Below are 27,342 nucleotides of genomic sequence, written 5' to 3'. Positions count from 1 at the left end.
TGTCCACTACATTAACATTTTGTAAAAGCTTCAAGCACCTAAAATGAGCATCTAACTTCAAAAAAACCCACAAGAATTGAACACATATTTGAAGATTGAAATCTTAAAAACATAAGTATTGTAAATCTCTGGGCTACAGAAACAAGCCAGTCGTAAAAAGGTATTATGTCCATAGGGATGTGCTTTAGTATGAACTTGCATGCCTGAACATAGCTGATTTTAATTAAAGAATTTCTTATGACCACAGACCCCTAAAGCTTTTGCTGCTTAAGACAGAGGCAGACACATCCTTTCCTCAGCAAAATTTTCCAACAATGACATTTTTTCCCAAGCTTAACTCTCATGTTGTACATAAAGTGTCTGCCAACCACACCACATTCTTACAAGGGTATGTAGGACAATATCTAAACACTATTTTAAAAACATCAAGGGAAAACCCAAACTACTTCTAGATTGCAAGGCTGTAAAATCTGATATCACAATGGCTCTTACTATTTCTAGAGAAATTTTCCCTGCTTTATAAGCTTTGTTTTGTTTTGTCAGCAGCAGGTATAGAAGTGGACATTAGCTGGCCCAGAAGACTCCTAAGACTTTCTTATAAAAACCTCTCTAAAGTCAAATGAATTCTAGTTGTATGTGACAGTGCTCAGGTATTAACAAATGCCTGTGGAGTGACCTCATTCATAAATTCTGTCACCAAGAAATGGGTGCAGATCACAAGCACCCCTGATGCTGTCAGGGGGGCAGGAAGTGGAGGATGAAGAGAGCTGAACCCCCCACCATCACTGGAAGAAAACAGCCATCTCCAGAGACAGTTTGCACAATGTCAGCATGAGTGCACAGGGAAAATATCCAAATACAGCTCTGTCAATCATCACTTCCAATGGGAAATGAAGAACAGCTGAGGGTGCTCCCATTTTTCTATTGGCAAGGTCAGCTACTGCTTTGTTAGAAACTGTCTAGTTGAGAATCTCTTTTATTAAACTACTTCCATGATTTAAACTGTGTTTAAAACAATCACCTCAGGAAACAAAAAACTCCTAGAAAATTCAACTGGGACTAAAATACGTGATCATAACCAACAAGAAGGGCAGCTCTCAGTGACAGCACCAAGGATCCCCAGTACAAAAGCAACACTTACAATAACACAGTTTGATTTATCTCACCAAAGAAGATTTTTATATGAGGCTCAGCTGAAAACGTACTACAGAAACATGAATGAAAAACATGTCTTAAAAGTGCACAAACCCATTTGCAAAACCAAGAAGGAGCAGAAGTCAGAGACTCTAAACTTCAGCTATAGTTTGTAACACAGCCCATCATTTATTTCCATACCATGGCAGCTCTTTCTTAACCATCTGCTGCTGCACAAAATGATCCAAATGTCTGAATCATCTATATCAAACATTAATTCAGTTCTCAATGGGCAAATAATCCACAGAAACACACAGAAATAATTTTACATTGCATATTCAAAGTTTAAAATTAAGTAGTTCAAGAACTTCTATTTCACATAAATAAAATCTAGTGCACCCATGAATCACTCCACCAGCAGCAAGACCCTGTAAAACATTTCACACATGGTTCACATGAGCTTCCAGCAGATGTATTCATGCTTGCTGAACATGACAGGGCATGTTTTATTGGTCTATTAATACCCATCTTCACTGCCTTTGGAGGAACAAGGGTGTCTGCAAATGGGTCAATAAAGCAAGCTACTGACTACTTTTATCATGACACTGTGAAAAAACAACACCTGGTTTTCAAAGAAAAGTTTGTAAACTTATCATAAAGATAAATATCGCTTCACATCTGTTACTTTTAAATCTCTCTGGAAAAACTTAGTATTTAAAAGAACAAAAGCAGTAAATAAGTAACATTGGCCTTCTTTCTAGCTATGCTCTTTTTCTCCCAAACACATTTTCCTATTCTTTTCACACATGCTCTTTACTCAAATTCCATATTTTATGCTTTTCTTTAGTCTTGCAACAAAAACATTTGTTTAAAAAAAGTGAAAGCTCTGGCTCTGCAGCCCTGCTAAAAGGTGGTTTACATAACTCAAAATACATTTGATTTACTTCCTATAGTAAAATAATAAACAAATCCATTACTTATAGTACAGACTCATAGCAGACAGTTGATGGACATGTGCAGTACTCAAAACATTAGTCCTCAAAGCAGGGCCAGGAACCAAATATCAAAGAAGAGTTGGCAGAGCACACCATCCTTTTCCAGAAAATAAACTAACTTTCATTAAAAACCCTACTGTGGTCTAAAATAAATACTTGTTAATTCACTGTTTGATACAAGTATTTGCTACTAAGGCCTTTATTTTTTAAACTTGTTAACATATTAGGTATGCACAACTTTCACAAAATTGCATCAAAAATTCCTAACAGTGGAACATGTTGGGAATGGTCCTGTCTAAGATAATAGCCCCATGTTGACACTATAATGAGCTTTGCTAATGCACATTTATCATCAGCTACATATTCTGACAACAAGAAAAAAATCCCCAAAACCCAATGAAGTTATTTCCCCTCAAAGTCCCTCATGCTTTAAGATTACAAGAGCATTCTGGAAGGTTAAGCACAAGAGCCAACACAGTGAATCTCTTGATTCTGCTGTTTGACCTTGAGCTCCCTTGTATCTCTTACACCTGTCAAGTGAATTGACAGGAATATTAAAGTAACCCCCCCTCAGTATTTGTTAAATGATCTGGAATATTAAAACAGAGTGGCTTTATAGATATGACAATATTCTCTGAGTTAGCAAACATTTTAGAAACCTTCAGCCTCCTCAAAGCTGGAAACAGAGACTCAGAGCACTGGGGGATTTTTGTTAAAAATAGATAACCACAATCACAACTGAAGACCAGACTAGACAATTTTCAACTTTGCACTCACTAAGGCAAAATTTTTACTCCCAAATTAGACCCAGATTTAGGGAAGGCAAATGGGAACTGGGAAGAATGTCCTTCACTTGCAGAATTTTGGGCTGAGCGAAGATATTGCAGAAAACTGCAATAGTTTATCATATCATCCCTTTTAGCTCCAGGTTATAGTCCAACATATGAGCTTAATATTGTTAATGCAATATCTTAAACCACAGCAGCTGTTTGCTACTTTGAACATGAGCGACAAGCCTTAACCTTCAGGATGTGTCAAAGCCTACACTTCATAGTTTGTATGGTCACTTCAAATAACCATAAAAAGTTAAATATTTGCTTTTTCTTTCCTGGTTTTACACAGATCTAATGATTTACCTATGCAGAAAAGATAAAGCATGATCAAACAGAATGTACTAAAATGGGACAGCTGTAGGATTGCACGTGGCTGTGCAGAGGAAAAACAGTGGTAATGGAGCTGTCAAATAATTATATCCATTATATGTATTCAGGAGTAAACCAAGGTCAGTCTTGTTAGGTCAAATAATTCTTTGAACTTCCTACTGGGTTATCCAAATGAAGAAGACTGAAACTTTTTTTTTTTGTAAACATGAACTTAGGGTCTCAGAAAAGAAAGGTTAACTTTGCAGAGATATTTTTGTCTACCGTTCAGGTAGACATTCAGCAAAGTTCAAAACAACTTGGTGCTAAGTTAGTTTATTTTATGGTACTAAAGAGCTTTAAAACAACTGCATTAAGGACATTTAATATATGAAATACAGTTTTCTTGCCTCAGGGAAAAAAAAAAAACAAGGTGAGAAGACATCCTTCTGCTTTTCCAAATTTAGGAAATTCCCAGCAATGAAAATACCACTACAAGCATCCCTCTGCTCTATTCCTAAAAAGAAAAAGAAGTTTGACATTTGAGATTTAGTGGTGGAGCAGATTAAAGCATTTGTCTTACCTCTGGGAAATGCAGTTCATAATTTTGTTTCAATCAAATTGCAATTAGGGAAGGAGGGAAGATGCACAAAGGACACAAATAATAAGACAGACTAACAACCGAACTAGTCTGTTTGCCAGCCTTTGCTAAAGAAATGTTCAGAACATGAATGGGACACTGCCTCAGCAGAACAGGGTGAGGAGAGCAGCAGGGATATGTCTCAGCACAACATGGAACTAAATTTCTCAGAGAACTAGACAGAAAAAATTAAAGCAGATGCCACAACTTGCTGTAGGTCTCATCAGAAGGCACACACTACCCATTATAAAGGCTGAACTTCAGGCACTGTCATGTAAGTGTCTCTATTACACCACCACACTAATTGTGTTTTGAGTTAACTGGGTTCCCTTTAGGAAGGGTACAGTGTACTTGCAACTCTCCTTAGACAGAAATAGTCACTGAAACAAAATAAGTCTTTGCTATTTGTAACTGGGCCAGGGCAGGGTAAATGTCATGCAGCTGCGCTTCGTTTAGCTCACACTTCCCCTTGCAATCCACACATGTGGAGGACTTCAGTAAGGCAACAGAAAATAGAAAAAGAATGATTAAGGAAGAAAAGATAAGGATTTTCTGCAGTGGCAGGAACCCAAATGAGTCCACAACATTTCTCACTTACAGAGAGCTTACAGGTGTCATAATGATGCTACTGCTGAAACACACCAGGACTAACAACTCTTGTACTTTTTCCCTCCTTTTAAACAGGTGAGAAAGTCATTGTATTTACAGTAGTCACACATTAATATCACCAAACGCCTAGGGTACATAAATCTAGTGAAATTCTTACCTCAGATGATTTTGAGTTTTCATAATATATCCCTTGAACCAAGTCACCAATAGCACTTGAAATGAGTTCCACAACCTGTAAAAGAAAAGGAGAAAAAGCCTTACATCTTTAATTATCACCAAATTGACTAACAAAGCTACTGCCAGATTTCCAGAGAGATAAACCACGAAGAAAGCTAATTGTGAAAGACTTCAGGATTTACTGAGATATATTCTGTGATATGTCTCTGCTAAAACCTCTACTACAGTAACTCTTCTATCAAAGTTTTAAGTTAATAAAAATGAAAAACAAGACTTGTTTTTCCTACCGTGTGAACTATAGAGTGTATTCTCACAAGGACGTTCACAGAACTAATAAATCCCAGTTCATGAATATGAGACAGTACCTCATCTGGGCTTTGTTTTGTTTTGTTTTTTTCGTGCCAAGTAAATACTTCACAATACCTCTCCTTGGGAGCTGTTAAAATTCTAATCTTCATGGCTAATACAGAAAAGTCAGAATCCATAGAAAGGTAACCTTTCAAACGTGATCATTTGGTATTCAGGTGCCATGGGAATGCACTGTGGATGTATTTAGTGCATGGCCTGAGGCTCAGCTGTACCACATACACTGAAAGTCTGCAACACGGGAATGTTTAAATCAGATTTATCAATCTGTATTATCTTCAGGGTTCAGGCTTTTTATTTTATTCAAGCGAAGCCTAAAAATCTGAACTTGATCCAGAATGTAAAACAAGTAGTCCACGGTCTCCCTGGAACTACTGTAAAATTTTAAGTTGTGCACATGAACTGTCTTAATTGGAACAAAATACTCAGATTTATTGTAAAATTAAATGCAGGCATTTCAAATAAGCACACCTTAAGGCTACCTCTGGTTGCTCACAAAGTTTTAATTTCTTGAATGTTTAATTTCCTACGCATATGAGTCTGTATCTGATTCCTCTTTTTGCTTCCTAAAATTCAATGTAGTTCTTATTGAATTAAAAGATTTAGTTTCAATTTTTATCATTCTTGTAACTGAAGACAAGAAGTCAAATGATAAAAACCATAACAGAAAGATATTCTAACATTTAGGCATGCTTTATTTGATAATAAAACCACATTTGTATGCTAGTTTTGAGTACTAGCAGAAAGGTTGTGTTTTCTTTTTTTTAAACACTGGTTCATATACATATTCATATACACACAGCAAGCGCTAACTTTAGAAATGGTGCTGATTAAAAGTCATGTTTTTTCTTGCAATGCATATGGGTTAATTTGCAAGACCTACAAAAATAGCCTGAAAAAAAAGAAATCACATTGCCCTTTAGGAAACTAGACACCGAAGAAATATTGTAGCAATATGAGCTTTGAAGGAACTGAAAGGACAATGATCCTACAGTGTTACCAGATGTGTTGAGTTATTTAAGGGGGGGTACAGAGAAAAGGAGGGGCTCTTTTTTTTTTTTTTTAACAACAACCGTCACCACCCCCACCCCCCTTTTTTTTAAGATAAGCCTTATTCCCAAATCCAGGAGGACTGAGTATCGCCAATAGGTCTATGAAAGTCTGTAACTAAATGCCCAGGATCAGATTGTATTACAGTTTATACAAGCAACATCCCAAGATTCTTCTGATGGCTAGGACACATAATACAGATCAATCACTCACTCAAAAATGTTATGGTTTGTGAAATGGTCTGAGCTCAGAGACCTACACTGGTAATACGAAGAGGAATTTACAAAGACACAGAGTCCTACTCTAAATGTCAAAGTGATAGTATGAACTTTTAACAATGCAGCTGGCTCTGGATAACTAGACCTTTTCCTCTCTTGCCTGAAACTCTAGACTGAGCAGGACCCTGTTTTGGGGTTTCTTTTTTCCACCTCTCCTCCCTCTTTTTAGTGCAACTCTACTCTCCAAGGCAATTTTAACTGGCTTAACACAAGCTTGGTGAAATATTTGTGAACAATTGTATCTCTTCCTCTAAGAGTTTATAAAACATCTCAGGAGAATGACATAACAACTATTTAGAAGAATCTTTATTATGTTAAATACCATTTAGTCACATATTGAACATTATATATGAGTGAGAATTTAGTATTAATATTACTCCTCTTATTTCCAAATATATATAAAAATACTTTTCAGGTAACGTAAGGCTATACAGATCACTACCAGGAATGAAATTCTAGTTTCAAGAGCACAGTGGGATGCTTGCATGAGGCTCTGTTACCTCACCAACCCTTAATCTGATCTATGAAAAGTATCTCCTGCTTAACATCAGTGGCCTGGGGTCCTGAGCACTGGGGAAAGAAATGAGAAACGAGGAAACCAGGCAATTTTCCTCTGCATCCCAAAACGACAGAGGAAGAAAAATTATTATGGATTCAGTAATATTCATGAAATGATACAGTGTCTAGCTCTTATGCAGCACTTTTCATCAGAAAATTTGAAAGCAATCAACATCTCCTGTTAAATTTATTCCCTACTGTTTTATGTAAGGGGAAAATGGCAACAGTGAACTGATTTTCCAGAAAATCATGCAGTCTGCCAGCATAAGAGCAGCAAAAACTATCCAAGCTGTCTTATTCTCATTGCTGCCTTTCTGCCTGACCAGTGCTGACGTTTCTGAGATGTAAGTCTGAGGAGAGAGGAACCTAGATGAAAAAATGAAGTGCTCTCAACTGCTTCTCTTCTCATTTGACAGTTGAGCTCCATTTTAAAAAGGTTCAGAGATGAGGGAAGAGAAGAAAGAATTGCCAGAATTAGTGCTTGAAAACAGCAAATCCAAAAGATACCAAAGGCAGCCTATTCATAATCTCTCTTCCCACTGTGTTCCACTCCTCAACAGGTTTTTGAGAAGCCTGGTTCCTCGGGATGAGCAGGAGCAACCATACATTGAGAGAAGACAAACTTCCATTGTATTTTTATTTTCTACTCTGCATCAGCATCTTCCAAAGTGCTGTTTTCTGCTCCTCCAGTATCCCCATGACTGGGTATTGCCCAGGGGATGACCCATTACTTGCAGGTGACAAATGCACATGCAAGTGATTCCACACCCTTTAAACACACTTTGCAATAGTTCTGAAATGTCTTTTTTTTTTTTCCTGAGGTGGAATTACTTCAACACTTTTTGTAGGGATGTGATCTCTTCTGCTTTTAAAAAGTCAACACAAAGGCCATCAGTTTAGGATGAATACAGGGAAAAGACATGGATTGTTAAAGCTAAAATCTCTCCTACTATTTAGGCAGACTAAGTGGATAACATGGTGTAAATTCTGGACACAACCATTTGATTGCTCATTCCACAACAATGTAGAACACATGCTCTGACCTCTCCAATTCATTCAAATATAAAATAGTCCAAAAGACTGTGCTGTGTTTCAGTCCCAGAAGAGCTCTGTAGGGTTAAAGAGCAGAAATTTGGTGAAATTTAATTTACCTTTTTCTGGTGCACTAACTTGTTTATCAAAAAGGCACAGCTTTAGCCCTTCAAGACTCTTTAATTTTACTTTGAATCTAATTACTCAAGCTCAAAATTTCTATCTATTACTTGAAGAAGTAAATTTAAAATGTTGGTAATTCACTTAGTTCAGAAAATTACTCAGGAAATCCAATCAATGACTTAATGAATGTCCTCCTTCATTCTCCTGAAATCAGAATTTTGTATAGTTTCCTGAGGACTTATCCATAAGAGTTCAGAATTCCCAAAGAATCACACATGGTGTCACATGGGGCACATGGTCACTGTTGCAGGTACAGCAGCCCAGTTCATGACTGCAGTTGACTGTCAAGGGAGATTCAATTCTGTCTAGAGAAAAAGAGGTGTATTTTAATGGAAGTGAAACTCTGTGCTAGAAGGAATGCAGGGAAATCACAGAAGACATTTTGGTACAATACTTTCTCCAGAGTTGAAAGACATGATTCAGACTCTGTCAAGCACAGTAAAAAGAATGGATTTCGAGCCCCACTCATCCTTCACAAGGTTTTTAAACAACCTGGATGAAAAGACAACATTGGTGCCATCAATTCAGCAATGCAAGCACTTTGCTCTATTAACTTATCTTCAAAATACTTTGTTTAAAGTTTACTGCAACATAACACAAAACTTAGCGGTTTTTCCCTGGTTTTTCTTCTGGTTTACAAAAGGAATGAATCTGAGCTCCATTCAAAGAATGGTCATTTTATTTTAAATTCAGCTGAAATTGAACTGATTACACTATTTCAGAGTAGTAATGTGGTGTCTCTCCAGACTCTATTGGATATTTTCAATGGAAACATCACAGAAAGGATGAAGCTCTTGTGGGAACACAGGAAGCAGCACTAGGAAGAAAATAGCAATGGATATAACTTTGTTCTTCATCCCTCACAATTTCTATTTGACAAACTTCCGTAGCTTTGCCAAATTCCTTCCGAGAAGGACCACAAGTAATTCCTTCCATCCTTATGTTGAAACAATATCCTTTCCTCACACATCTGCTATTGGCAGATCCTAATCCTGCTGCTGATGCATAGACTTGAAAATGTAGCAGGACTTCTCCACAGAAATAAAGAAGAAAATGAGATAGTCAGGAACCATTAAATATACAGATAAAAATTCCTTCAGCTTGCACTTCCCTCCCCAAAGAAGCACTAGTTTGAGAAATACTCCAACACTCAAAAATTCCACAGAAACTGACCCAAAACCATTGCAACACTAGGATGCTAAAGCCAAAACTCAGCAAAGAGCTGATTTTGGAGTTTGATTGTTCAATAATGCCTTTTTAAAAAGTGGGGGGAGGGGGGAGTGAAAACTCTAAGGAGTTCCAAGAACAGTGAAATTCAATTTTCTTTCCTGGCAATCTCCTCAAACACCATTAGTCATACAGGTAATCAAATGTGCCAGCCTAGAGAATGAGTTTTTTTAATCTAATGTTTATTGAATCCTATTGGATTTATTGTTGGAAATCATCTTGAGCTTTACTATCTTTTGGATCTGGCTCTCTCAGTGAACACACAAGAAGGACAGTGATTTGCCTTTCTAGCATGCTTTAAGTGGTCTTGGAAAACAGAGTTATGGCTTTCTTCATTCTGTTAATGATGAATTAGTAGCAAACTACAATATAACAATACAGTGTAGACATATCATCCAACCCTACTACTTGTTAAAAAGGTGCTTCTAAGACGTTACAAATAATCAGCAGCTGTCAATTTGAAAACTGCCAATATTGTTAAATATCTACCTTAAGGTCAGTCTGCCTTAGGGATTTTCGCCAGTGTTAAGTTATCCTTTTTATGCTGATGCAGCACTATCTACAGAATTGGACTTCATCAGTGTAAAGACTTTTAGTGCATAATTCAGTCATTTTCCTTAAGGACAACATAACCAACAGAAGAAATATAATTTTCCTTGTCTACTTCCACATGATACCTTACACAGTTTCTTAATACCTTTGCAGATCCACAGCAGCAGATCCTTGCACTGAAGTGCTGAACAACTGTTGCTGAGTGGCCCAGGTTAGAGAAATACCTGATTGCTGATGGGTAATTTAATTACAATTTTGTTCTATATAAAACAGTGAACAAAGAAGGGATAATGACTACAGGGTTCTGTAGATATAAACACGTCCCCATCCATAAGTGGTGCAGGAAAGCATGGTTATAAAATGCTGCTCCCAGTCACACTGCTGCAGACCACCATTAAACTGGGATATGTTCACAGAGGAACTGAGGACTAAAGTGAAGAACACAAATTGCACCTGCAAGTAGCATCTACTATTTCAAACAGTCTGTACCTGAATAAACGTGAATCAGAAGTAAGTCCATTTAGCATCTGACAGAGGGAATCAACTTAATGAAGCTGCAGATGTTTGTTAAACTAACAAATCAACAACCTCCTTTACCAGGGATAGCAGCAATCAGACTCTAGACTCCAAGTGAAATGCTGTTGAATTTCAAAACACTGATATTAACAAGCAGATACAGTCCATTGAGAAATTCAATATTCTTGCTAGCCAACAAGAAGTCAAATACATCAGCATTTTGATTAAAATTACAATTAACTCATTTATATTACTGTTAAAATTTTATGCATTTTACCATATTATTACACTGAAACCACTCCACATGTTATGGCACTTTTATAAAAAATGCTGCCACAGAAAGGTTCATTTTAAAGACAAGCTTTACAGCAGTGCAAAAAGAAGGGAAGATATATAATCTATTGCCCTACTTACATGGCACATCAATTTTAGCCTCTCCTGCAGTACAATGGGTATAAACACCTGATGAGAAGGAATGCAGAAGAGGGAACCAAATTCTCCTCAACAGTGCCCACTGACAGGATGAGGCAACAGGCACAAATGAAAATATGAAATGCAACCTGGATACAGGAAAACAGGCTATTGTGAGGGCATCCAACAATGGATGCCCAAAGGGGTTGCAAAGTCTCCATTTTGGGAGATATTTAAAGTCTGTCTGGACATAGTCCTGGGCAACTGTCTCTAGCTGACCCTGCCTGAACGAGGGCTTTGGACTGCACAGAACTCCAGAGATCCCTGTCAACCTCAACCATTCTCTGACACCAGCAGCTTCTGGAGGAGGACCACAGCTGATTTTACATATTTACATCTTCAGCACCACCAACAACTTTCCTCACCTTTGAAATAATACAGTCAAGGTTACACAGCTGTATTTGACAAATACACTCTTAGGTAAGAGTTAGGTTTACTGATTGTACTAGGAGTAGATTTCCCTATTATAAATAGCTACATTCTTGGGAGACTAAGAAAGCCTATGCAGACTAGTCTCAGACTCTTATTACTATTGCTAACAGCCTTCAGCTGCAACCAAATCATGACAAAAATATATTTTCACTTTTTAAAAGTGTATTGTCTGTTGAAGCCATACTCCAGGTGTACAGCTGATTATATACCAGCCACTATAACCTCCAGTCCTGTAAAACTATATATTAACTGCCTTAACTGTCATGGAAATCCACCTCTAGAACCAAATATCCCCCTTACATCCAAAGATGAAAGTTAGTATATATTAAATACTCACACACAAAAAAGGTCTAATTGTTTCAGCTAATACTGGGACAGCATTTCACCCAATACAGATCTGATTGCATTTGATCCTCATACACACACTCAATAGGAATCTTACTATGTATGAGAAACAGATTTCAAATAAAGCCATGAAAACAAAACTTAGGATCTTCCATTTCTTCAGCCATAAAGAGAATGAAGATGACATTGCAAATATAATTTCTGGAGGTCATCACCTTTCCTAACCTAATCATAGAATCATTAGGTTAGAAAAGATCTTTAAGATCATCAAGTCCAAACTAAGCCCAGGAGTTTCAAGCCCACTGCTAAACCATGCCTCTAAGTGTCACATTTACACATCTTTTAAAGACCTCCATACATGGTGACTCAACCCTGTATAGCCTCTTCCAGTGCTTGTGTTGAAGAAATTTCACTGGTGCTCTCATTTCATATACCTGCTCTGTGAAAATTCTTTTTAATTTTATAATTTGTGTAAGGGATAAAGCTATTTAGCAATTAATTCCTCCATGATGATTATTCACAGCTGTGAAAGAAAAAGCTGTAACAAACATCTCTGTTTGAGAAATGCAGGCAGTGCCAATACCTATTGCAATTTAGTGGTGAATGAAGTAGCAGAACTGCTGGCTTTTGAGAGGCCTTTTCCACAGTATGCAACTCATGCAGAATATAACATCATATACTCAAAAATTTTCATTACTTCAATTTCTTAGAATAAATTTTGTTTTCTTTTTAATATCTATTTGCTACTATTCTGGTATTGATCTTGGATACATATTCTTGTCAACAGTCACAGAAAGATTAAATCTAGACACTTTTTAATGTTTGTCTTAAATATTTCAAAGGGAATTTCTCTGAAAAGTGAGGGTGTTTGACTTCAGAAAAAAGAAAAAACTTTTATTCCAACATTTGGCTTTAACATTCAATTAAATTTAGATGTATATAAATACAAGTATGTATGTATATATATATACACACAGATATAAACACACACATATACATATTTAATATGCACATATATATCTTAAGCCTGTAAATATTTCTGACTCTTTAAGTATTTGTGTTCCCCACTAGAAAACTGCCAACTCAATGCTGCACATTAAGGAAGCAAATGTAAGAGGAAGAGACCCCAACTACCCAGAACTCATTAGTGATTGTCTTGAGATGTTGAATGACCTTTGACTTTCATTAGATTCAGCCTTTCTTCATTTTCCTTAGTTTTTATCTTCATTTATGTTTAGTCATCTCTGAAAAGCCCTCTCTTTCATGTAGATGGCATATCTGTATTTTCCAGACCATTCTGTTAATTATCAGGCAAACAGCAGTTCTATAAGACAAAGAATTACTAAACCAGGTGTTAGAAGCAGCTGTGCAGTTTATCCCTGAGGAAGACAATATTTACCTGGAATAATGACAGGTATTTGGTTAATGAACTCAAGATGAACTCAACCAGTAAACATTGACTTCAGCCTGCTGGGCAGATCAGAGAAGCAGAAGGACATGTCTGATTGCTACTATGAAGAAGGTGAATTCAGATGTAAGTTGAGGAGATTGTTAGTGAGATGATTCAGAGGCAAGAATATTTCATGGACTTTATGCAAATTGGTGTAAAGATCTTTGGTAGGCCACTGAAAATTCACCAGAACTGAATGGAAAACTTCCTGAGACCGTCAGTCACTCGGTCAATGCGACATTGAGGCAGAATCTCAAACATTCACAACTCTGTTCTCAACAGCACCATGCCTTGATGCTTTAAAAATATTCTTGCAGTATGTTTTTGGGAAAGACTTTAATCTAGACTGATGATACAACCACACCTATGATGACATATTCTGCTATCAGTCTCAGCTGTAGTCTTTCCATGTTCTGCAGCAATCATTCTGCAACAAGGTACTGTGTGGAAGTCACAGACATCCACGAGGGAAGTGGCAGAAATCACTCTTTCTTTTTAGAAGTATTTTTTCATGCAGAAGTGGGAGGACAGAAAACAGATTGAAATCTAAACATAAAATTTTCCAGTAGCGCCATGGCCAAGAATCAGAAAAATATACTCTTTCCATGCAGTCATATACTAACCCCCATGGAGACTAACTTTGGGAAAGATTAACACAAGCATTAGCTTTAAAAACCAGTACAGGTGCAAAAGGCCACTAAGGTAAAGGATAAATCTATTTGAGGAATGCACTGATTAGGAATGAAGGCAAAGTTAAGCAGTTTTAATCTCAAACTGGCATTCATTGCAATGCAACAGGACTCTTACTGATCTAAAAGGAGACTGTTTCTAACATTATCACAATTACACATTAAGTCTAATTTTTAGAATTTTAATTTAATTAATAAGTTAATAAACTGTGTCACCTAATCCTCTAATTTAACTTCTCTAAAAGATTACTTTTCAAAAATATAACCACAGCCATTAAGGTAATGAAATTTTACAAATATTCAATTATATTACTGGTTATACATAGCAAATGTTAAATAGAAAAAATCCTGTGCACTATTCAGAAAACAGAATGCTTCATTTGCTCAGGTGTTATTTGAGGGGCTACTTCTTGAGCACAATGGCAAAAGATGCACTTGCCAAGAAACTGTTCCACAGACACAAGCATCAAAAGAAACCATGAGAAGAGTACAATGCAGTAATTAGGAGACTCACTAGCATCATTCCACAGTTTTATTGTCATCATCAATATCATAAAAGCTGTTGTCTCTAATGACAGCAGAAATGCTAGGCAAAAGTTTTACAGCAGTGCTGTGGGAAACATTTGATTACCAGGTACTGATTCCAATGGATTTTAAGCTTTATCTCTAACACACAAGATTTTTTTCCCCTGCTAATGCCTCAATACTTTCACCAACTATAACAAAAATTGCCTTTTTCCTACTAGAGGAATTTCACATGGTTGTCAATAAAACTTCAGTAAATAAATCTTATTGAAAATTCACTGTTTGAGAACATTAGGAAGAAAAACCAATACATGTCCATTAAATGAACATAATGTTTGTTTCAATTACCATCTCTTTTATGTTTTACTTTACAGTTAAATGAAATCTAATTTTACCTCTCAAAGGATATGTAAATTAGTACATTTTGGTGCCATCTAAATATAATAATTATAACAAATAAAACTTTTCTTCATTATGGTTCATACATAATTATCAATTATTATGCATTTCTCAGTATTTAAGAGTGTGTTTGCACTCTCCAATAAATGCTATGCTAAGTTGTATGACAATATTCAGTATCTCAATATTTTAACATTAGGAACTGCTTATTCAGGGTCACCTAAGGAAGAGCTTTATTATGTAATAATTCAGTCATGTTAGCTATGTTGCCCTGTCTCATCTCCCATTAGTTTAAGGGTCCAAAAACATTAGACTTCTTTCTTGGTTTTCTTCTCTCTCCCCAGCATCCAGACAAAGCAGTGTTCCTTAAGTGTACTTTTCCATAAATCAGCTCAGAGCTCTTTAAACTCACTGGAATGTTTCAGCAATGTCTGGTTTTGAGACACACCCCTGTGGCATTCTAAAATACTAAATTAAAACAAAAATACTCAACAATATAGATACTATCCTACTCCCTGTCTTGTCCAGTACATCATCATCAAACAGTGCTGCAGGGGAAGGTGCACCAAGCCAGACATGATAAAGGGCTTCAGAAAAGCTCTTTAATCAGCTCTCCACATAAAAATCTGAAGGGTTTTTTTTCTTCTTTTTTTTTCCCTCAAGAAGACAACATAATTATCAAACTTTATAAACTGCCTCTTAATCAAATTTGATCTAATCTGATCTCTGCTTCTCCCCAAATTCCTGTCACTCAGCTGCTCTGTAAGCTGATCATTTTAAAGATACTCATCTCCAACAGCAGCTTGTATTGGGAAGAAAAAGAAAGTCGATATGGGAGCAAAGAGTTAAAAACAACTAAAAATATATAAAAGATTCAAAAACAGTTCTATCACCAGCTTCAGTTTTCTATACGAATACTGTAACTGGGAGCAAGCACATTACTTCTGTACTCAATGTTTCTCCATGATTTTTTCATCCTGCATTGTCTGATCAATAAAGCTACTGAATCCCAGTAGGAAGGTCAGGTCATAAAGTTCTCTGTTTATGTTATGTAAATTATAATAAAAATATATGCTGTAAATATACTTAGCAGATATTTATGGTTCAAATCTTCCACCAGAAGATTTGAACCATAAATAGAAGAATCTCTCTTTCAAAAGAACTTTCATTGCTCTGAAAATAACTCATCTCCACTACATTTAAGAAGGAGGACCTTCTACTTACCTCAAACAAAATGCACTGTTCTGAGGGATGGCAATTTGAATCTATTACAAGCCAATAGCTGCTAATGGTTGCCTTTACAATGGCAACTATTAACATTTAGTATCCATTTTAAAAGGGTATTTCTTGGCAGATTCATGATGGGGTTTTTTTTACACATTTATGCTCTTTTGACATCATTCAGGGAATGAAAAAGTCAGATACAAGTAACACTGTTAAATGACGTGTAAAAATTAAAATTGTAAATTCTAACCTGGCTTGCTTGTCAGTGCTCAAAAATGTCAATTTACTTCAAAAGAGCAACTGGCACAATTTCACAAAGAGGATATTCTCAATATCCTGCACTGGACACCAAGGTTGCTTAAGTTCCAAACTGAGCCTTCCCCACAGGACCACAACTGATGCTACAGAAGTAGAAACCATAGTTCATAATAAACAGTTCTTATCTGAAGTGCAGGGCACCTTCAGGTGGTTGCAACAGGAAGACATAGGAGGACTTAAATTAGTAACTTATTGATGTTTATGTAAACACAAGGCTTATTTGATAAACAGCACACTTATGCCTTTAGGAATACATAAACTTAGCATAAGGAAATGGATCCATTACATAAGTACTACATCTGTGCTACTGTTTATTTATGAACAAATAATACTTAATAAAACAATGCTCTACAATGTGGTCTTCTGGCAGAGCTCTACATTGACAGACAAGATTCTTAAATCCAGTTCCAAGCTTTCAGCCTGTAGATTTTGAAGTGTTTCTGTGAAGAGTTCAATCATTTCAAGAAGAAGGTACTGAATTACAGTGGGAAAAATTGAGTCAATTCTTAAGATTTCAGTAAGAACCACAGAGAACACTACCATACCACATACTTCATGGTTTTGGGATAGGCTTTTTCTTCCTTTGCGGAGGTTTATTTTTGTTGTTTTGTGTATGTTGGGGTTTGGTGGTTTTGTTTTGGTTGTTTGGCTGGTTTGTGGGTTTTCTTTCTTTAAATACAAAGGGATGCCCTCTTATCACTTCATGAGGTTGCAATAAATGCATTTGCAAATTATTTTACCATTTTCTAGGCTTTGCACTAAAATGCACCATTTCAGCCTTCTGAAGTTCTATGCATCACTCTCTTTAGAGTGTAAGAGCATCAGAACTGGTTATAATTATGCCTTTTGAGCATCTCCTCAATAGTTTTGTAAGACAGCTGATGATTCAGATGCTCAAGGAAGCACCAGCTTTGATGCTGTGACAGGCTTCTTCCAACTTCTCTGTTACAAACACTGAAAAAGCACATTATTTGATAATATCATGGTCAGTATCCACACATCGCTCGCGGTAAAAATGCCCATATCCCACATCCATGTTACAGGTGACAAAAATGGCAATTAATGGTTATTACTTTTGCTATGTTTCCATCTGAATGCCAGCCTAAAAATATTATAGGAAGTGAAGGTTACTTAAGCAGAAATCAAAGACAAAACTAACACTTTTTGCTATCAGAGTCAAAGAGGGACTTTTATTCAAAAGATTTGCTTTTAGCAGTTTCATCCCCACATCCTTGGCTAGGCAAAGCAAGACAACAAATGTTAAAGACATACTGTCTTCAGATGGCAATGAAGAACCATTCATTAAACAGATCGTTTTACACATTTTAATAATTTATTAGCACATTTATTTAAAACTGCTTATGGTCACATATCCCACAGGATAGCTGGGAGGTACCCTATTTTGTTAGGCGAACATAATTTACTTTTCCATCACTCCCAACCTACATATTTACAATGACTTCTACATATATATTACATGTATCTTACCATGATCCTAGTATTGGAGCATTGCAGCCTCAAAATGAGAAAACCTATCAAAATAACCTTGTCATCCCATATAAACACACCCCAATCCAACAAGTCAGCACATCACCACACATTACTGCATTGTTAGTTAAGCAGCAAAACACAAACATGCCCTTCCTTGCCAAAGGTTCACCATTCCACTGCTGATATAACAACTACTAAAAGATCCCAAATCAATTCATCTTTGGGCTCAATTCTGTTCTAAAATCTATGAATTAACAATAAACAATCTGCTACAGGATGCAGTTCTGAAGTAAGGCTTTATCCATATAATTTTCAATCAACAACATAATTTATCATTGCAATCAGCAGGCCAAGAGCCACCATCCAAAAGGTTAGCTTATATAAGGTGATCAAAAAGTACAAAAGAAGTGTTAACACATCTACCAATCTAATGCTTTGTACTGTAAAGGCTTTTGAAGAAATTAGTGCTCATTTTCAACAGTTTTTATTAACTTAAAAGATGTAGGACTTTGCCATGATTACAAAAATGTAGCACTCACATGCATCTGCCCTCCAATATTTTTAGCCTCAGTTGATACCAACTTTGTATTCATAATTAATGTACCATGATTTCACAATGCAGAAAATGAGAATGCTTTCTTCTGAATTGTTAAGTGTTCAAAAACCAAAATTTGCAATGATTTTGTAATAGCACAACGGCAGAGTTTACCTTACAGGAGGCTTTCCAACTGACAATTAAAGCAATCTACAGTCCTTGTATCTCAGAGATCAAAAACCACAAAACCCAATACACCACCCCAAAATATTCTTTGGCATAACTTTAGCAAACTAATGAGAGATATGAGCACTAGTTTAAAACAAAACCCCAAAAACACAAACCCTGAGCCTTGATTATTGTTAACATCATTACAGTAATATTCTATAACAGTAGCAAGAAGAAGAAAATTACTATGAATTAACAACAACAATTCCTATATTTAATGTTATTTAAAAATCAAAGTGTTACCTAAGGCAATTACCTTGCAGCCTTTTAATATCTACAGGGAAAAGCCTAAGGGAAAATAATTGACTTTGCTAATTTTACCCTTGGCAATTATAAAATAGCTCTGCATTTCATTACGACTACAGAATTTCACGTCTAATTGTCAGCCCCGAGAGAAGCAGAGAGATAAATGCATCATATACAAGCTCAGACATGAATTTAACAGACAATAAAATTATCCTGGTAGCAAGGAGTTCAGTTATGTTAAAACGCCCTTTAATTTAAATTCTGGTCTACACAATAGCTATGCATGTCGATGGAGGTTATGGCTACCATGGTCAGTATGATGCATGATAAAATGCTGCTCATTTCATTAGCCAATTTGCTAAATGCCAGCAAAAAAAGCAGTACTGTGATTTTTACTTTTTACATCAAAGAACACAAAACATTATGAAGGAAAAAAGTCACAGTTATTTCACACTGCTAAAAAACAGATGCCAGATTTGAAAATTCATCATTTACAAAAGAATAAATACAGTATGTTTAAATCATTGCACCTGTCAAGAGATTTCTATAGCTTGTACTTCAATTTTTCTAACTTTGCTAGTAGGGTTAGACGTATGAAAAAGAATAATTTACTAAGTCAATCAGTTTCCATAATGGCATCCCACTTATCGTATGTAGAAACTATGAAAGTATTTAGATGTCAGAAAAATGAAAAAAAGTGCTAAAATGTTTTGGCAGAATTTTCCAACATGCAGTATAATGATTGCTTTTAAAAAAAAAAAGTATTTCTTTGCACTTGTGCTTCATTTCACTGTAGGCTTGTTTCCTGGCAAGTCTTCAGGGATTATACATTCCTGCTGCAATACTTAATGATGTACTAAACCCAAAGTAATAGTTGCTACATTTTGCAAAAGTTTCCTCTTATGTTGAAACAGAAAATTGATGAAGGGTTGAATCCTTTGGTGTGTCTTGAGAAACTTACAGGGTACTAAAAAAAATAGCTGATACAAATTAATAATAATTACTAAAATCAATTACATCCCATTTCGGTTATGGTGTGCACTATTTATTTCTTTTCCTAATACTTACTACAAGTTAGCATTATAATGGCTTAACTCACTATTCCAGCAGATTGACATCTCATTTTCTGTCTCTTCTCTTGAATCTCAGCTCTGTGTTAGAAAATGACACCACTTCTGAGAGAAACTGTCATACTTATGATCAAAGGAGCACAGAAATACTCTACTACCACAAGGAGATTTAGCATGACAATCTAAAAAAAATAGACTACTCAGGCTGACAATTACAACGATGCTGATTATTGACAATTGGACATGACAAACATTTATCCTCCATTACAACATGGCCGCAATCTTCAAATGTATGAAAAGCACCTCTGCAAAACATACTGTTTCCTGTTTCCACTGGAATGGCACACTTAGCTCTTCAGCCATTCATGCAGGTGCTACTAGGCTGGCACAGGGATGCCCAAGAATCCCTCTCCACCACTGGAGGTTTTCAGAACAATCTAGATAAATGTGGATCAAGAATGATTTTGTATAGCTGATTCTATCTGGCAAAAAGAAGAACCGACTAGAGAAAGGATCTCTTAATGTCTCTATCAATCTCATTTTCTAAGATAATACATATACTCAATTTGTTTCTGATCAAAAACATCTCCCTGTAAAGTTTCAAACAGTTTGTCTAAGCAGTTGGATTGCAGTTGTCCTTCAGAAGCCAGTACATACGCATAAGTAGTGCAATCCAATATTCAGGCACATCCAAATCCCTAACAATATTAAAAGCAAAAAGTCATCTGAGACAAAACAGTAAAGCCTTTTGCTCCTCAAATTATCTAAGACAGAAAACCTCTCACAAAGCACAAAGTAAAAAAAAGAAAACAAAAAAACCCAGACCAAACATGTCTTCAGCTGGGAGTTGTACAACACCAGAGGTGTTGTAGCCTGACATGTAATGAATATGCCTTAAACTCACCAAACTGACCACTCATCCATTACTTCAGTGCTTCAGAATGTATACTGAAGATATCATCACAGTAATTCCATAGGAGACTGTTAAACACATTCACAGCAACACCAGACTGCCAAACTGACAGCTATAATGGTAAGGCTGCTGATTTTTAAATGATGCTCCATATATACATACATATCTGCTGATTTATAGGGGGTCTCTCTTTCAAAATACTTGCTAATATTTACTTGCTTTGGCAGTAGAGGAATTTTTCTTTTTTACCTTGGTATTCTGCAACTGTGCAAGGCTGGTGCAAGCATTTGCTAGGAGAAAATCTCCACTCAAAACAGCCATTTTATTCCCAAACTGCATATCCTTCAGAGGGCCATCACAGGACTTGAGTTCACCAATGTTTACTATGCCACGATGCACCAGAAAGGCAGTATGGATCAGCTCCGTGATCTCAGCCAGACTTCTTTGACTGAAAGAAAGAAAGAAAAAGCACAATTATGTTTGATGCTATGAGTAGAACAGAGATTCTTAGTGAAAATAAACAAACAACCATATGTGCTAAACAGGTATTTTATTAATTATCATGCGAGCTCTTCTATGTACTTCTAGAAGCCACAACCAGGAGGTGTCAAACACAGAGAACTGTCACTAAGTATTTCCAGGCAAACCACAGGTACCACAGGCTCCACTTGGGAGAATGCTGCCCTTTGTTTGAATTCTTTCACAAAATAAAGCAAAATAATCAATATAGTCCTCATGGGTGCTTTCTTTTTTCTGTTTTGTCTACCAGAAGCTTGAGGGACACTGACATGAAGAAAATGCCAAGCAGAAAGTAATGATAGAAAGAAACAAAGGACATATCAGCAGGGGGGTCCTGAGCAAGCCAATCCAAACAATGTAAGAATGCTGCAGTCAATGACTGCTCCAATTAGAGTTAAATTAATAACAGAATACCTTGCAGTTCAATACTACCAAAGGGGATGGGTTCAGGCAGGAGAGGAAAAATAGCTGAATGTTTTAGAACTGTGTACTAATGATATTTCACTGGTGGTTTTAGTCAGAAGCAAAGGTGACTATCTAGCAAAGGGGCCAATTTTATTGGATAGGTTTACAAATCACTTATAACTCCAACATATAACATATACATTCTCAGTTTAGGGGTTACAAACCCCTGTGAGAGGCTTATCACAGAGGTTATTCCATAGAGTCTTGCTCTCTATTTTAATTTTTTGGAAAAGGCAAGAAAAGAGTCATTAGCACAGCCCTCTCCTCCCCCCTTCTCCCACAATTCAATCCTGTAGCCGTCAACAGTGACTGTCACTCTAAGAAGCCCAGAGATGTCACCTTAGCTCAGAATGACAATGGGGTGCTGAACAGACAAAATAACTGAGCAGGGCCAAAGGGTGGGGGAAACAGCAATGCTCTGGAGCATCCTTTTAGTGCTACATACACACAGGACTCATTCTTACAAAATCTTCAGCACATTCACATCTTCTCTGACTCAAGCAGTTCCCTTTCTGCCATGGAGATTTCACATATGAGCAAAATGCAATCCATGCCCTCAATTAAACAGATGACTAAAGGCCTTAAAGTTCTAATTAATTACAACATAGTACAAAGGCGTGTTATGTTCTCTGTGCTTACTCAGAAGTGGCCAACACTGATTCATTGAGTAACCAAACTGATCCATACCTTCATGTACAAAGATACCAGCTGGTACACGCTCAGGTTAGATTCTTCCTCACTAATAGCACAGTGCTGAGCAAATTAATTCTGTTTGCTCTGGACGGTGCACATGTGTTCCAACTGCCCCAAACCATATTAATCTAAAGAAACCTTCTGCCCCAAATATATGTGACCTGTGAACAGTCCCGGCAGCAAGTGTTTTAGGGCAGTGCTTGGTGCCAATTAGCAAGAGAGAAGAGATGGGATGGTCATACGGCCTGGGCAGCAAACAAAAGGCAGAGGGAGAGGATAAATAGAGGTTCCCGATGTATTTTGCCAAGCACAAAAAAACCCCCCTGAGCTGTTTTAAAAGCTGCCTTTATAATCCACAAATTGTTGTCTCCATGCAGACAAAAACAATTCAAAAACCAAACATTCATTCTCCATGTAGACAATAAATCTGAAGGTTGAGGCTGCTTCTCAAAGACGTGAGGTAGAAACTCACATAACCCAGTCGCAGTATTGTAATCACGCTTGGCTCGGCTCTAACAAAGGGTTAATAAATTTTCAAGCTCGGAGAAAAAGACTAACAAGACATCCCGATGCTCCTGCTGTCATTGTCAGGGCAGCCCTTGGAGGAAATGTCCGTATCAATTCGGTTTATCAGATGGACAGCTGATCAACATTAAACAGACTTGCTCTGGGCAGATTGAGCCGAGCTACCTGTTATGAATAGCAATGAGAGCCCTCTGCTCCCGCCGCCGAGCTCTGCCATTTCCGCCTGCCGCAGATCCCAGGACATATGGGGATCCCTAGTGACGAGCACATAAAGCTGCAGCTAGCTCCGGCGACGGCTCATTTCCCCCAGCTGAAAGCAGGCATTAATTTCCTGAGGAGACCAGGCCCGCCTCTGTGACCCCCAACTATTGAAGCAAAACAACGACTGTCCTATTTCTTCATTTAATAAGCTCTTAATGAAGGAAATCAAAATCCCCTCTTTGACTTCAGCATCGCTCTTCATGAAAAGGTTACACAAATACATCAGTGTCATGCTTTCCACATGCTCAGGATCTGGATGTTTTCATTTCTTTTCCTATAATCCGTTTGTTCTTCAAATAGTATTCACATTATTTGTGCTAACAAGAACCATATTAGGCAGATAATCTATGCCTAATTCTGATCTTACATACTGCTTTCCCACTCTCTCTCTAGCAGACAGAAAATACAAGAATCAATGCTATTGCAGAAATCCCAGGCAATGCATTTTTAATGCTTTTTGTGATAATCCCTAGAATACCCAGGCACAATATACAAGTGCACAATGCCACAGATAGAGGAGGATCCTTGACATGACTTTGTAAAGAGCAGTATCCAACAAATAAACACTGCTGTTATGAGGTTGCTGCTAAATGGCTGAAGAAATACTATACACAGCTTTCTCCATCTGAATACAATTCAGTGATTAAATAATTTCGTGTTTGAAAGCAGTCAATCCCAACATACCAAAAAAAATAATGTTTTAGCAATACTGGACTTAGAAAGAGGGCAATGGGATGACAAAATCTGACTGCCTCCATCATGTTTTCACTCCAGAGCCCACAGTCACAAAAAAATAAGTGGCTGCCGCAAGAACTACCTGTTCTTACCTTGGTACAAGGTTGTACTGAGAAAACAGTCAACGTTTCTAAACACACAAAGTTCCCAAGTGGAACGTGCTAAAAATCAGGAAAGCTTTATCACCAAATGCTAACGCACTTCCACACATTTCACCTGTGAAGTAAGAATTCCCTGCAAACCACCACCAAAGTTCCTAATTTCAAGTCCTACTCTAAAAAGAAATAATAGGATTCTGTAAAACATATGATAAAAGAGACACATTAAATAGGACAGTTGTATTGAACCTGAGTTAGTATACCTTTCATTATCAGCTAACCATCAGAACTATACTAGGCTTCTCAAGGGATAACAGGCTACGCAAAAAAATATTTAATAATTTAAAATGTGTCATTTTTAAACATAATATTTCACAGAAATGGGCCAAAGACTTAAATTAGCCACTAAAAACCGTATTTGACATTTTTTGAGGCAACTACAATGAACAAAGACAATGAAACTGATAGATCAAAAATTCTTAAAGAACTCTTATCATTGAAGCTTTGAATTAAAGTGACTAACAGTACACACCCAAGGTTTGAACATTTTCTCTGTGATTGTCAATTCAATAGTTTCCCTTCAATACAAAAAGAATTGATTTGGATGAAAAGCATTCAGGACTTTAAAAAAATTTTTAAAAGTATCAGCATCCATTCCATTTCAATGACAACTATAATAATCTTTATATATACACACCTATGAATTTGAAATAAAAAGAAATAGTGTCTTTAATGGAAAATTACATATGAAAAAGCATTAACTAAAGAATTAAAGTAATAATTTCAGGTACTGACTATATATTTGGGCAGCACTTAGTATCTGATTTTACCTTTTTTGTGAACCATGAAAAGTTCTATGAAGACAAGGAGGTGCTTAAACTACATTCATGTTGATCCTGTATGCTCTGCGTACTAGCTGGCGCTGCACCAAGATAGTTCACTTAGTTACACAGCAAGAAAGGGCAGTGGTTTTTACAGTTCTTTTTGCCATTCACTTGTCAAAGTCAGTGCCATGGCTAATAAACCATGATTAGAAGAACAATGCACAGTGAGTAACAAATAGCATCATAGTGATGGAAAGTCTCATTCCAATCTTCTGTGAATGGTGTCTTTTACAAGAAATTAAATGGCAGGGGGGCAGGTGTTTAGGCCAGTCAATATGTATGGCAGATGCTGTCATTTCACTAACAGGGAAAATTTTCAGGGTAAAGCAGCAGATTTGAGCAGAAGGCCAAATATTCACTGTATTCCCATGACTGATGTATCTGTTAACCAGCAGAAAACATCTACCAACTCCTATCCTTTAAAAAGGCTAGAGACCAAGACTTCTGTAGTTCCTTCTGTCTTGGTCTTAAGATGTGGGAGTGTCTTCCACCTAAGGGATAAATCAAGTTGAAAGACATCAAATCTATGAAGTTTGTTGAATATGCTATTTAATTGCATTCCTAACAATCACTTTATTTTTAAACTGGCTACATATCCTACCTCTTTCATCTCCTTCTCTTCCTAGTATCACAAAGTTTTTAAAGTAAAATTTCTATCAATGCTCCTTCATGTACTCTTCTTCATTTATTTTTGAAAAGATCTTACATTTTCACACTCTGTCACCACCACCACCGATTATTGCTTAGGTTCTTTTCCATAACTTGTCTTAGTAAGATCTTCCCTCAGCCCATTATAGGATTTGAAAGTGTTTTCTGATTTTTAGCGGGCAGATATTCGCTTGAACTTGGCAAGCCAGTTCCCCTAAGCATTGTAGGTGGTAGGCAGTAGAGAGTGAAAAGCCTGACTGGAAGTCAGGGTCTGGTTCCCTTCCTTAGTGCAGGAATTTTGAAGAAGGGTTTTCACAGGTCTTGGCTTCATTGTTAGGGGCACCACAGAACAACCAATTCCCACTTTGTACTCCAGACAGCAACACCCAAGTGAACCAACTTGTATCAGCTTCTGAGTAGTGCCACTGATGCGCCAACACGGCCACCGCTGTGTCACCTCAGCACAGACAGGAGCCCCCCAGCCTGGGAGCCAGCTACCCGTACTAGACTGCAGGAATCCACACTTGCACCATCATCCCCAGCAAAACGAAGCCCTAACTGCTGAACTTGTGTCTGCCTTACTCCTATGATCAGCATCAGTGGCCAAAGAACAGCGATCACAACCTATAGCACATTGTCCTTGGGTTGGGTGGCCTCACCACAGCAACTCCCCTTTCAAGCCACACAGCCTAAAAGAAAAATAATCCCAGCCTGGAAACAAAAGCATCAATTATGGAGAATAGGTGAGAGAATCTAGATAAAGACCTGGTAAAGATCACTACCTCAAGCTCAGTTTAAAAGGAAAAAGTGTTAATCTGAAAAGCCAGAAGGAAAATACCAACAGAAACACTAAGTCAAACGGATGCTTTCCAGTTCTCAGAGGCAGGCACGCAGGCTGGGACCAATAAAGAAGGGAATATCAAGAGTAAACCTGCTCAGTAAGAAGTACCTGGCTACTGCAAGATCCAGAAACCAGTGACAACGCAGCTGTGTGAACAAGGAGGAGCAGGTGGACTGGGCTGACATGGTTAAGAATCAGATGCACTTACTGTACAGACAAATTTTGTCATGTTGGGACTTCATTAGCCAGAAGGATACAAAGGACATTCTGCAAGGGACAGGTATTGAAAGAACAGCGAGATGTGGTGGCAGGCCTAGGTATGTTTTTTAATCCCCACAAACCAGAACATGTGAAACTTAAATAGCTTTGATCTTACTTCAGTTATTACAGATTTCATAAGCATAGAAACTGTTAAAAAGGGAGATATCAATTACTTTTCCTGTTCTCAGGGATCCTTCCTACACTCCTAGAGAAGAAACAGACTCGAGACATGAACCAGTACTTATGTAAGTATTGTTAAAAAAAATAGCTTTACAGTTTAGGTTTTATGGCTTTTTTATTTTTTAAAGGAAGGATGGCTAGCTTAACCTAACTGATCAAACCAAAGGAAAAACCATGAGTGTTCACCTAAAGATAGAAAGAAAAAATTAGTAAGTTATCTGGAAAAAGACTTCTTGGATTAATTGAACATTGATGCCAAAAATCAATAATAAAATTTAGAGCTACTAATTTATAAGCATATTGTCAAACTTATAAAATCACATATCATAATCACATTTTAAAATCAGTGATTATCCCTATGGGAAGAGTCACATTTCCAAAATGAAGTAAAGCTGTCAAATGCAATATTGTGTTCTTATAAAGCGATTATCAAGATTTAA

General features: G+C 37.0%; 1 protein-coding gene across 1 annotated transcript in view; it reads right to left on the bottom strand.

Annotated features, from left to right (window-relative positions):
* The window catches only part of PDSS2 (decaprenyl diphosphate synthase subunit 2), a 109,762-nt gene that overhangs the window by 19,789 nt on the left and 62,631 nt on the right, over positions 1-27,342 (bottom strand). Inside the window, exons 3-4 of the mRNA XM_058021136.1 lie at positions 21,042-21,240; positions 4,675-4,749 (exon numbers count right to left, since the gene is read on the bottom strand). Coding sequence (XP_057877119.1) covers positions 4,675-4,749; positions 21,042-21,240 — 274 coding nt within the window. The remainder of the gene's footprint in view (positions 1-4,674; positions 4,750-21,041; positions 21,241-27,342) is intronic.

The sequence above is a fragment of the Melospiza georgiana genome, chromosome 3 (assembly GCF_028018845.1).
Source record: "Melospiza georgiana isolate bMelGeo1 chromosome 3, bMelGeo1.pri, whole genome shotgun sequence".
Classification (NCBI taxonomy): Eukaryota; Metazoa; Chordata; class Aves; order Passeriformes; family Passerellidae; genus Melospiza; species Melospiza georgiana.
This window is presented reverse-complemented; position numbering and strand designations above follow the sequence as displayed.